The sequence below is a fragment of the Otolemur garnettii genome, unplaced genomic scaffold (assembly GCF_000181295.1).
Source record: "Otolemur garnettii isolate 467f Iridium unplaced genomic scaffold, OtoGar3 scaffold00119, whole genome shotgun sequence".
NCBI lineage: Eukaryota > Metazoa > Chordata > Mammalia > Primates > Galagidae > Otolemur > Otolemur garnettii.
Genome location: NW_003852514.1, coordinates 5000448 through 5013177, shown reverse-complemented (window position 1 = coordinate 5013177; position 12730 = coordinate 5000448). Strand labels below are relative to the sequence as shown.

The 12730-nt window shown below is 43.4% G+C and overlaps 1 protein-coding gene across 3 annotated transcripts in view; it reads left to right on the top strand.

The window, feature by feature from the left end:
- LOC100950334 (cytochrome c oxidase assembly factor 1 homolog) overlaps positions 1-10055 on the top strand; it is a 91845-nt gene extending 81790 nt beyond the window's left edge. For 2 of the 3 annotated variants that reach the window (XM_003797552.3, XM_023517731.1), the window contains exons 3-6: positions 1141-1237; positions 3541-3689; positions 8714-8790; positions 9642-10055. In XM_003797552.3, the coding sequence (XP_003797600.1) occupies positions 1141-1237; positions 3541-3689; positions 8714-8790; positions 9642-9741 (423 nt within the window). In that variant the 3' untranslated portion in view covers positions 9742-10055. Of the gene's footprint in view, positions 1-451; positions 616-1140; positions 1238-3540; positions 3690-8713; positions 8791-9641 lie in introns of those variants that run through there. The other variant, XM_023517732.1, reaches the window with a different exon arrangement.
- The last annotated feature ends 2675 nt before the right edge of the window (positions 10056-12730 follow it).

Here is a 12730-nt window from a genome sequence, read left to right as displayed (position 1 = left end):
GGGTGTATGTCACCCTACCTGGTTAAGTTTTTTTCAGTTTTGTAGAGATGGGGGTCTGGAAATGTTGTCTAGGCTGTTTTCAAACTCCTAGTCTCAAGCTATCCTCCCACCTTGGCCTTCCAGGGTTCTGGGATTACAAGTGTAAAGCACCAGGCCTAGCCACCACCCCACCCCCCTTTTTTTTAGTTGGTTGTCAGCATTTAAAATCTGGACAATTTCACATAAAAACCTGATTTCTGGCACCTCTTAAAAAATTGAAAGATCCATTAAGATTTGGCCCACATGCCTACAGTTAGCAAAGCCCTGTTGAAGCTGCCCCCATGGCTGGGCCACCTAGTCCTCACTTTGTCAGTGTCTGCTCTCATTTATTTATGTGACCTGTCTGGCCTAGTGGGCATTTGAATTGTGACCCCTGTTCTGTCTTGCCCTACCCCCTAAGTCTATGTCCTTAAAGCTAGGTATTTTGTAGCTTTTCAGAAAAAAGGCCTGGTCTATCTGAGCAGTGATTAAATGGCTACCAGGAAGGAGGGGAATTGGCTCCATGGAGGCCCATGTGCTGTTCCCAGCCCCACCCCAGGCCTTCAGGGGACAGGAGTTAACGCTAGGGTGGATGTGGCGTATTGTATTTACTGAGCTGGCACCACTCCATCTGTTCATTCAGTCTGAAAGTCATAATCAAAGTTTCCTCATCCAGGGGGTGGGGCGTTTTTCAAAATATGAAAGAAAGCAGCCAGTCACTGCTCTAGCCCAGTTGTGGGCTTACAAGACTAGCTATTGCCACAAAAAGACAAGCTTCCTGTTTACTAGTTGGCCTGAGACAAAGTAGTTGTGCTTTCTGGCCATGCAGGGCTTGGCACAGGCCATGCTCTGTCTGTCAAGACTGCGGGGTTGAATGCGCGCTCTGTGCTTGGGCGGCTGAGGCGGCATGGCCCCCACAGCATGGGTCCTGGACACGGGCCACCCTCAGGAGGGTGCTCGAGTTGGCTCCACAGCCAGCCATGGCAAGCAAATGGAGGAAGTCAGCCTCTCCTCCTTGCAGGCTTCCTCCTTAGCTCGTCTTTCCTTGGGGGGCCCAATCGAGGAGAAGGCCCTTGGCACAAAACTGAATCTCACAATAAATTTGTATCTTTTGTTTGTAAGCATCCAGGAAGCAGGACGTCAATGCTTCTGGGAAAGCTGATCCTTTATAGCGCGTTGTTTAGCGGGGGCTCTGTCTTGGTGTATTACCTTATACAAAGTAAGTACTGAACCAGTTTGATGGAAGTATTTCAGATTGCATGTGAAAACCCCACACTGTACCCCAGAAGTGCATTAATGTACATAGTTACCATTCAATAAAAAAAAAAAAAAACAAAAAAAACAAAGTAAGTACTGAGCTGCCGGAGGCATGGCTGCCTCCTCGGTGCTTCCTGCAGATTGGAAAGGAGAAGAGGGCTATTTTAATAGCCAATCCACCATTTCATTGGCTGTAGCTTTCTCCTTATCCTACAATCCCAATTTTTCCAGGTACCACAAGTACATATAGGTATACCAGGATTTAGTTGCGTGAGAAGGCTTGCAGAGCAGATGGGCTTTTGCTCCAGTGCTTGCATGGGGGAATCGGTCAAGATTCTGTGAATAGAAAAAAGGAACAGAGGGAAGGGGAATACCAGGTAGTTCACAGGTGGGGAAAACTGTGGCTATTTCTCAAGTGTTTTCAGCCTTTTTTCTCTTTCACTCTTTGCTGTTGACTTACTGGAGGGGGGACCGTGAGCAGGGGACTCTGGCAAGAGTAGAAAATAAAAGCAGAGACCATAATGACAAAATCCTGACATGTGTCTTACAGCTCCACTGCACCCACATTTGAATTTGTAAAGACAGGCCACAATTACTGTCAGCAGCCAAGGCATTTAAGGTCATTTCAATGCTACTGATGACAAAGCAGCAGTTTTTTCTAGACTGACTTTTTTTCTGAGCCTCCCTTATGCCCACTCAGCTTGGCTCCTCATCCTGACTCTGCAGCATTTTCATTTCTTCCCAGGATGTGAGTGTCACCAGTGTCCTATCTATCTATATTTTACTTTCCTGCAGAGTTGGCCCAGAGTTCCTGAGTCTGGATGTGGCCAGAGATGAGCATTACCAGGAATGATTTAGCCTGGAATAACTTGGCTTCTTCTTCCCTCTGCCAAAGGGACAGGGGCAGAACGTGGCAGGAATGGGTACATTTCAGGTCTGGGTTGTGGTCTGACAGCCTTTCTCCCTTAGGCTATAGTGAGCAAACAGAGCCCATCTAGGTGGGTGACATCTGGTTCTGCAGCCATTGTCTGGGTTGAATGCCTGAATCTCAGCTCAGCTCTTGACTAGCTGTGTGGCCTTCATGGAGGAGCTTCTCACCTTCCAGGGCCTTAGTTACCTTCCCATGTACTGAGGAATACCAAAAAAGTGCCTATGCATGAGGTTGTGAGAATTAAGTGAATCTCACAGATGAATTATTGAGATACTGAGAATTGAAGATATGAGGCCTGATAGTTTGTGAACTCATCGTGGAAAAGGTGCTACATACCTCATTGTTGAGTATCACTATGGTCACCATATGGCCACGGGGGTACTTCGAAGGTGACCATAGTGATATTCAACAATGAGGTACGTAGCGCTTTTTCTAAGATGAGTTCACAAACTTCATTCTCCAAGCTTCTGTATGAAATACTGAGAATGGTGCCTAGCCATAGAGGTCATTTGGTAAAGATTAGCTGGAACCAGCTTCTGCACCTCCTTTTCCTGTCATGGCTGGCACCTTGTTCCCATCCTGGGAAGCAGCACAGGAGAGGCAGTGCCCTGGGCCACCTTTGTTATGCTCTGACCTACAGCAGGGAAGCTCTTTCTGTTGCCCAAACACCCGAGTTGGAAGGCCTGCCCCAGTCCTCTCCCTGGGGCACTTTGTTATTATATCTCATACCTTCAGGAAGGGGCTTCCCAGAGGTCCCAATAACTTTTGGGCTACAAAGTGTTCCTCAGACTAAGAGCAGTTCTTAGATCTGTAAAGTTGACAAGTGAGTTTTTTCATATCCTATTTCTTAGCATCAGGGTTTTGTTGTTAATGTTATAGTCTGTTTTAGTCCTCATCTTAGTGGAAGGAGCCATGTTTAGAAGTCCATGGATCCTGGCCCCACTTGACCTTGGACTAGCTGTGTCACTTTGAGAAGGTCATGGGATCATACAGCGTTAGAACTGAGATCAAACTTAGCAAAGAGCTGATCAAACCCCCTTAGATCTAGAAATGAGGTGAAGAAATGAGAGGAAATTGAGGCTCAGAAAGAGTCTGTGTGAAGTCAAGGCCCAAGGTCCCCGGCATATCCCTGCAGAACTGCCTTTCTGTGCTTTGGCCTCCAGTTTATAAAATGGACAATTTAGAGTAGTTGGTCCCTAATTATTCTTCCATCCGTAAATTTCACACTGTTGTTTTTGTTTCTACCTTGTGTATCTATTGTATTCTTTAACTTTCTATATAGATTCCACCTGATCAAGTTCAATTTAGAAAAAAAATCTGTCTTTCCTACTTAGAAACTTTTTCCAGGGCTTCATATTACCAGCTGGCATTGGAGCAACTGCATGGCCATCCTGAAGCACGGGAAGCTCTGGGGACGCCTCTCAATGTTCACCATCTCCAGCTCATGGACAAGTACAACTTCGTGGACATTGCTGATGCCAAGGTAATATGCTCTCCTTCTGGACTGTAGGCTAGATGCCTACTGAAGGACAGGAGGGACTGCTATCTTGGAGTCTTGGAGGTTAGGGGTTTAGAGTGCAAAACTCATTAAGTAAAACTGCCAATAAGTTTAGCATCTTTTAAAAAAGTTTTTTAAAATTATTATTATTTTATTGGCCAGATGTGGTGGCTTATGCCTATAATCCTTGTAGTCTGGGAGGCCAAGGTGAGGGGATTGCTTGAGCTCAGGAGTTCAAGAGTAGCCTGAGCAAGAGTGAGACCCTGATTCTACCAAAATAGAAAAAATAGCCGGGTATTGTGGCAGATGCCTATAGTCCCAGCTACTCAGGAGGCTGGGGCAAGTAGGTCACTTCAGCCTAAGAGTTTGAGGTTGCTGTGAGCTATGATGCCATGGTGACTCTGGCATCATACCAGAGTGACAGAGTGAGACTGTCTCAAAAAAAGTTTTTCTATTATTGTGGATTTCTATATTATATTAATATAATTTTATATAAATATAAAAAATATATTTTATATTACTGTGGATTAACTTACTTTCATATATTTTCCCTCCATCTGGGGAATTGATGTGGCAAGGAATGCACTAGATGTGCTGATGTCACCGTCTTGAAGGTAGCATAGAAATGGCCAGTGGTGCTTTGTCTCCACTCTAGCTTTGAACGTGGGAAATGTATCTGCATCCAGTTAGTGCTCATTCAAATGTAACCAGCTCTTAAGTTTTGATATTTATTTAATTACATTATTTCCATGGAATATCAGTACATTTTTTGAGCTGTACCTTATCTTTTTGTGTGATTCAGCTTTATCAAACTTACTTGAATATAAAATGTCTTTGTTCTTCTGTTTAACAAGCATGTTTAGATCTAAGTACATGCCCCAGTTCAAGGAATGATTATGAGTTATATTCCCCAAGTTATGTGCAGAATGCAGAGATGCAGAAGGCCAGAATAAGATGGAGAGGAGCAAATGCTGTCCCGGCTGTGAAGGCCTAGGAGGGAGTGGGTAGAGGCCTGGGAGACGCTGTGCAGAACTTGTGAGGCAGACAAGGAACACCAGGCTGAGGAGCAGCACTGTGACCTGTCAGTGTGACCTGGTATGGAGGCACAGTTTGGGGGGTGGGGGGGGGTGTGAGCAGGTAGGAGGGGCTGGAGCAGCCACAGAGCCCAGGCATCATCATGTAGGGTCTGTGCACTTGATCTGTGGCTGTGGAAGCTTGTGTAGTGTTTGAGGATAAGACTGAGGTGATCTGAACTCTTTATTTTTTTGTTCTTATATTTATTACCAGTATGTTTTTAGTGGCATATTTTTTCTAACTGCAGAAGTAATTCATGCTCGAATAAATTCCTGCAGAAGGTTAATTCCCACAGATTGGTGATGCCCAGGGACTGAGTGCAGGGAACTGCCCTTAGGGGAACAATGCTGCCACACCGGTGTGCAGTGGTGAGAGTGTGAACCAGAGCTGTGGCCTAGAGAAATGAGATAGATTTGAAGGCCATTGTGACAGCCAGGTGACAGGACTTGGTAACAGTTATAGAAGGAAAGGGCTGGGTCAGAGATGATGCTTCAGTCTCCAGCATGTGTGACTGGAAAGATGGCAGCTCCAGTAAGTATGAAAGAGCAGCAGGAAAAGAAAGGGGACGAGTTGGATGTGTGTGGTGTGCTTGCCCTGTGCCCGGTGGCTTTATGTGCATTGTCGTAGAATTTCTCCCATGGTTCTGTATGGTCCCTCTGTGCTTCCCCAGCTCTAATCACCTGACTGGATCCAAGAACTTGAAAAAGCCAGGGATAAGGTCAGGCTGTTCATTGTTTTCTACCAGCACAGGGCACAGGGCTCAGCATCAGTGCTGGGAGGGGAGTATTAAAGGTGCCTTTGTCAAGGTAGGTTGATGCAGTATCAGATCCACGATCTGGTGACCTGATGAGTGGGAGTGGGATGCAGCTATGGTGGTTTTGGTGGGGATCTTCATCTGATTGGGCCCAGCTTTCACTACTGGACCTCTCCTTCAGTAGCTTGATCTAGCTGGTGCTGGGAGGGCGACTTCCTGTGGTTCCCTGCAACCCAGGGCCCTTGGCAGCTTTATGTTGGCTGTGGTGCCAGGTCCTGGTCTCTACTGCTGCCAACTGCTATGACTCCAGAGTGATAGAAGTTTAAAGTCTGCTGCCTCAGACTTTGGGCTGCTGCCCCAGCTATTATCTTCCATGTGTGGGGTACTTTTGACATTCTGTCAGGGTTCTTCACTTCCTTTATAATCAGCTGTTTATAAGGATGCCTTTATACTATATACAACACATGCCATCTTGTCCCAAAGTCGTTTATTTGTAGTTCCTTTGTTTTGTCCAGAGGTAAGAAGTTTCATTTGTTCATTAGGTACTTGTCATACTGAAGGATTTTTTTCCCCCTCAAGTGTGTGGGTGAAGTAGTCAGTGACTGCCAACACTTTGGTCTGACCAGTGAAGGAACCAGCCTGTCCAGTGCTACATCTATCCCTGGAGGTGCCGCTGCTCATAGTTCAGACACTGACTCCTCAATGTGTGCTGTTCTCAGAATTCTACTTTCCTCTGCCCTTTCCTTTCCGGTTTTTTTTTTTTTTTTTTTGCAGTTTTTGGCCAGAGCTGGGTTTGAACCCGGCGTCTCCAGCATATGGGGCCAGTACCCTATTCCTTTGAACCACAGGTGCTGCCCCCTTTTCTTTTTATTTTAGAGCATCCAGAGATTCTCAGCGTATATTCTTTTGTTTAATTTATAACCTCAGAGAAGAGCTGTAGCTTGATTCAAAGAGCAGGGCCCTGAAGAATGGTTCTTGAAGCGTGACTAGGTGACTGCTTGCTCACTCAGGTTAGGGAGCCGTGTTCCAAAGCCTTTGCCTTCCTTAAAGTCTGTCACTCTGAGAAGTGCCTGCCTGATGACAGGCTTCCTTGTTACCACACTGTGTCAAGGCTCATACCTTCCTTATTTCTTGCTAAGAAACAAAAAACGTTGCATTTTTTCTAGATTGGAGCATAAACAAATACCTAGGGGCTAGCTTTGAAGCTTTCAGGCCAGCTCAGGTGTGGACCTGGCAGCACCTTGGCAGCATCGCCTGTGTGCTGAGCCCAGCCCAGGGGATGCAGAGCAAACTGAGAACTCTTGACTCTTGGGCTTTGTGTACTTCTCTCTAAAGCCTGTTCTTTCTGGGCCAAGTCAAAATATGTACCAATTTGCTGACTACAGTTCCTTCTTTTAAATAGTGCACTTTTGGGTCTTTTTTTCTATTTTATTATGAAAAATTTTGATGATATAGAAAAAAGATGTATACCATGAGCATTCATGTACTTGGTTAACATTTTGCTTTATTTTCATGAATCCATCTTATCATTTTGATGTATTACAAACTAATTTTCAAACATTGTACACTTCCCTTCTGAACACATAAGCATGTATATTACTAACTGGAGTTCAGTATTTGTTTATGGGGTTTTCCGGAGGTAAAAGGCACAAATCTGGTGTCCTGAGGAGTTTAACATCCACATCCACATCCATGCAGGTAACTCAAGCTCTTATCTAGTGGTAGACTGTTATCATCTGAGAGGTCCCTCATGCCCTACCCACTTGGTTCCCTCTCACATCTAGCTCTATCAGAGGCAATCATTTTTCTTTTTTTTTTGTTCTTTAATTTCAGATTAATATGAGGATATAAACAATTAGGTTATAGTGTTTGCTTTTGTTAGGTAAAGTCCCCGTTGTAGTTGTGCCCCTCACGCAGGAGATGTGCCATATACCGTTATATTGTGCCCATTAGGTGGGAGCACACCAGTCCCCCCACTTGAATTAAATTGAGTTTTTCTCTTGTGTGGGCATGTATTGGTTTGTCTACTGGCTTCATATTAATATTGAGTATGTTAGATACTTGCTTTTCCATTCTTGTGATACTTTACTGAAGAGAATGTTCTCCAACTCTATCCAAGTTAATACAAAAGATGTAAAGTCTCCATAGTTTATTTAGCCTGTTCTAGAACTTAACACAAATGGAATCAATCATACATTATGTACTCTTATATAAGACTCTTCCCTTCAACATGTTTTTTTGTTGTTGTTATTTGTTTTGCTTTGTTTTAGTTGAGGTAGAGTCACATTCTGTCACCTTGGGTAGAGTGCTGTGGTATCATAGCTCACAGCAACCTTAAACTCCTGAGTTCAAGTGATCCTCTTGCCTCAGCCTTCTGAGCAGCCATGACTACAGGCACCTACCACAGTACCTGACTAATTGTTTTTCTGTTTTTAGTAGGCTAATTTTTTCCCTATTTTTAGTAGAGATAGGGTCTTGCTTGTTCAAGCTGGTCTCGAACTCCTAAGCTCAAGCAATCCACCTGCCTTAAGCCTCCCAGAATGCTGGGATTACAGGTGTGAGCCACTGCAGCGGCCAGCATGTTTCTGATAGTCATCCACTTTGTTTCATGTATCAGTAGTTTGTTCCTTCTTTTGTTTTGAGACAATCTCACTCTGTTGCCCCAGGTTAGACAGCCAAGGCATCAGCCTCGCTCACAGCAACCTCAAACTCCCTAGCCTCAAGTGATCCTCTTGCCTTAGCTTCCCAGGTAGCTGGGACTATACATGCCTACCACAATGCCTGGCTAATTGTTTTTCTACTTTTAGTAGAGACAGCGTCTCCCTCTTGCTGGAACTCCTGAACTTAAGTGATTCTCATGCGTAGGCCTCCCAGTGCTAGGATTATAGATGTGAGCCATTGTACCTGGCCTGTTTGTTGCTTTTTTAAACAGTGGATTTTTGAATTGTAAGCACCTAGAGCATAGGTTCTCTTTGCCAAACAGAAGGACTGCCATTGACCTCACCTAAACATTGAAAGAGGGGCAGGACATTTGGAAATCAAGTGGATTCTAACAGCTAGGCTGTTACCAAAAAACCGATTCTGTGAATGATCACTAGATTTTATAGGCTTGGCCCTAAAGAGCATCAGTTTTATTATCTTCTGAGATGACAATAATGTTTCTGTCATTTTATACCCACAGTTGAAGATTCCTGTCTCTGGATCTAAGTCAGAGGGCTATCTCTATGTCAGTTCCTCCAGAGCTGCTCCCTTTCAGAGGTATTATGGGACAGTGATGGGAGTGGGGGAGCAGCAGACTTCCTAACGGAAACAGTCCTGATTCCCATTTTCATCTGCAGTTAAATGATTGTGGTAATAAGAAGAATTAGTTTTCAAAGCTTGGCACCGAAAGCTTCATGGCCTGGCAGCAAGCCAGTACTTTGGCTCTTACCTAAATTCAGACAGTTTATCCAGTATGGTCTACTGAATTGTCTTTAAGGTTATAGTGGTCTTGGTCTACAATAATTTGATGCCATGTTACATTTTCTGATTACAAATGAATAAAGGCATGGGTTCTCATTCCGAAATTATTCATCACATTTTTTACATAAGCTCTCCACCCCCATTAATTGGCTTTTCTTGTCTGGTTGCCAATAGCTACATGTGCTCACTTCCCTTGGGAAGCCTTTCTCAGAGATGGTTGCTGTTTAGCCAGGCTGGGTTTTAATTCCGGAGGGCAAAAGGAGCAGGCGGCCCTGCGGCAACCCCCACCTAGCTCGCCCGGCTCATTGACCTCTGAGCCTGGGATTAGTGGAGGAGCTGGCTGGATTCCAGCCTAGGAACTGAAAATCAATGTGAATTAGAGAATGGGAAATAAAGTGCTGCTTCTTCCTGGTGTCCCTTCCATTTGCTTGAGTCCGGCATGGGTAAGCCTACCTTGAAGACTGGTTAAATAATAAGAGTCTGTAACAGAATGCTGACATTACATTCACATAGCACTAACATAAAGCAATGTTTAAAAACATGTAAGAGATTATTTCAAACATCTGTTTCCCCCCTTCCTTTTGACCATATCTTTTGCTTCAGTGTTTTGTTGATCAGAGAAATACTATACTTTTGGTTTCTCTCAGGTGGCACCTGAACGAGGTCTTCTTAGAGCTCAAGGATGGTCAGAAGGTTCCTGTGTTCAAGCTTAGAGGGGAGAATGATGATGAAGTAAAAAAGGACTAGAGGTGATCAAAAGACCCAGCTTGCTTCCAGAGTGCCCTTCCCTTTTCTGCACTGTGTGCCCACGCAGGGTGACAGCGCATCTGAGTGACAGACACTTCTGCCGCCAGTTTTCCGGCCACCAGTGGGATGCTTGTATGTGCTGGCATATGGTTACTTTTGGTATAATTCTAACTCGAACACAATGAACACTGTTGTGGTTTTTAAATTGAATCAGAAACTTCAAGCTTATAAGAATTTATTTGAAAGTACTGTGTATAAAAAAGCAAAGCATGGGATAAAAGGAATCAGAATTAATAAAATGTTTGTTGATTTTTGCTAGTTGTCTTTCTTTTCTTTTCGTCTTCCCTGCCCTTCCCCCTATAATTTTCAGCTCCATTAATATAAAGATTAAGGATGTTGATAGTGGAGTGCTGAGGAAGACTGGCACTGTTGTTTTGTCCACTTTGCTCTGAATTCATTTTGTTAAGTAGCTTGTGGGCATCCTCAGTCACTTGGGAATATTTTATTTTCTGTGTTGTTTTTGTTTTATTTTCATATTTCTGTTTCATTGCCCAATTGAAGATTTGCAAAATACAATAGAACCTCCTTATCATGGCCAGCTTGTTACTGTCTCTTGATTAGTCAACTAACAGAGGTACTGATGTAGTTGCTTTTATTCCAGTTTGAAAACTTAGAAAATACATATTTTTATGTATACACATATAAAACCAATGTAGGAGGGTTCATTTAAAGCTAACAGATACTTCTCCTTCTGCTTTCCAAACAGTTTAACCACATGTTAGGGAATCATATCTTTAGTTTTGATTAGTTTTATAAAGAACCATTATGAAGCAAAAGATGTTCCTTCCGTGCACCAGAGCCTACAAAAACAGAAATTTGGTGTCTGTGCTTTGAAATGGCCAGTTTATAATAAGGCTGGGCATGGTGGCTCACGCCTGTAACCCTAGCACTTTGGGTGGCTAAGGCGGGAGGATCTCTTTAGGTCAGGAGTTCGAGGCTAGCCTAAATAACATAGCAAGACTCCATTTCTACAAAAAAATAGAAAAATTATCTGGGCATGATGGTGTGCACTTACAGTCCCAGGTATTTGGGAGCCTCAGGCAAGAGGATTGCTTGAGCCGAGGAGTTGTAGATTGCAGTAAGCCATGATGACACCACTGCCCTCCAGCCTGGGCAACAGAGTAAGACTGTTTCAAAAAAAAAAAAAAAGATAAAAAGACCAGTTTAACCTTCTTAGTATTACTAAGCTTAATGTAATTGTATTTTGTCTACAATGAAGGATATTCATGAGCTCTTTTCCTATGTTTTTTTTTTTTTTTTTTTTTTGCTAACCCTCGGGTTCTCTTTCTCTACATTCCTGATATTCATTGAAGAGAAGTCTCTCAGAGAAAAAAAAATAAGCTTAAATATGAGGCTTTCAGTTATTGGATATTATTTTGTAGTTTTTCCTTTATTATTTATTTTTGAGACAGAGTGTCACCCTGTTGCCCAGGCTGGCATACAGTGGCATTATCATAGCTCACTGCAACCCTCAAATCCTGGGCTCAAGTGATCATTCTGCCTCAGCCTCTTGAGTAGCTGAGACTACAGGTGTCTACTACCACACCCAGCTAATTTTTTTCTATTTTTAGTAGAGATGAGGTCTCTCTCTTGCTCAGGCTGCTCTCAAATTCCTAACCTCAAGTGATCCTCTTGCCTTGGACTTTCAGAGGGCTAGGATTATAGGCATGAGCCACCATACCCACCCTGGAGTTTGTTTCCTTAAAAAATATATTTACATGTTCTTTGAATGGATTAGAAAGTGAAAAATAAGTCTTCCCCTGAGAGCAGTTTACCATTTCGTTTATAAATATAATCTCTATAGTCTTTTCAAATCAACAGTGAACACTGTGCACACAGTGTTGTGCTGCTTCATTCCTTCTGTTGTGTCTATGTTGTCAGTTTATGTATTGCTTCGTATCTCTGACAACTTTTACTTCCTTTCAGTGTTTGCCAGAGTTTTTTGTCTGTTTCTTTGCTATGGCCAAATCATAGAAAACAGGGCCATCTGTTCTGAATGTAAAAACAAGTAACAGTTTTTGTTTATGTGGAGTTTGAATTAATGACAGGGGATAATATGTAGGTGAAGCTCATTGATCTCTATTTGAAAGCCACTGTCTTGGGCAGTTTCTGTAGTTTATTCCCATGTGTGTACTTAATGACTTCATGAATGATTCGGAAGAGGCTGGAACCTGGTTATTGCAGCAGACTTTGTCTTTCCTGTTCTCTAAGGAGAGCAATCATGTGTACTTGCAGCCCACTATTTCCTGTATATCTAGTAATAGCTGTGATTCAGCCACTGACTCCCATTAACTCCCTCCATGACATCTTGGCTAATGCACATTGTAATCAGAGGAAAAGGTGACGTTTTGCCACAAGCAGAGTTTGAGCAAGTGCCCTCAGCACATCCCATAAAGAGACAGGACAGCCAGATACTCAAGGAAGAGCTTTAGTAGAATTGTAATAACCATGTATCTGTAAAGACTACAGAAGAGAGATCACAACCAGCAGGTTGGAGCCTGGCTTCCATGGGCTTTACTGCGGAAGATGCTGCAAGGCCTTCGGCTGCAGGTTGCTTACCAGCTTGTGTGCTGGGTGGATGGTTAGGGGCTTACAGGGAGTTACAGGGCATTATAACACTGTGCCCAGATTGTTTCAAGCAGTGATGCTAAATGATGCAGAAAAGAGAGAGATCTGGAGGAATCAAAGAGGCTATTTCTGGAGGCAGTGGGGTCTCCTTGGGCCTTGAAGTCTAAGGTTTTGACATGAGGTGAAAGGAAGAACATGAGGGGACGGACATGAGCTGTGTCCCAGAAAGAAGACATCCAATTTGGCCAGAGTATAGGGTAGCTGTACATAAAGTAAAAGAAAGGCCTGGAAAGGTACATTGGCTATAGTGTGAATGCCACTGTTAACATTTTACATGTAGTCTGTGGCCAGAGATTTTTTT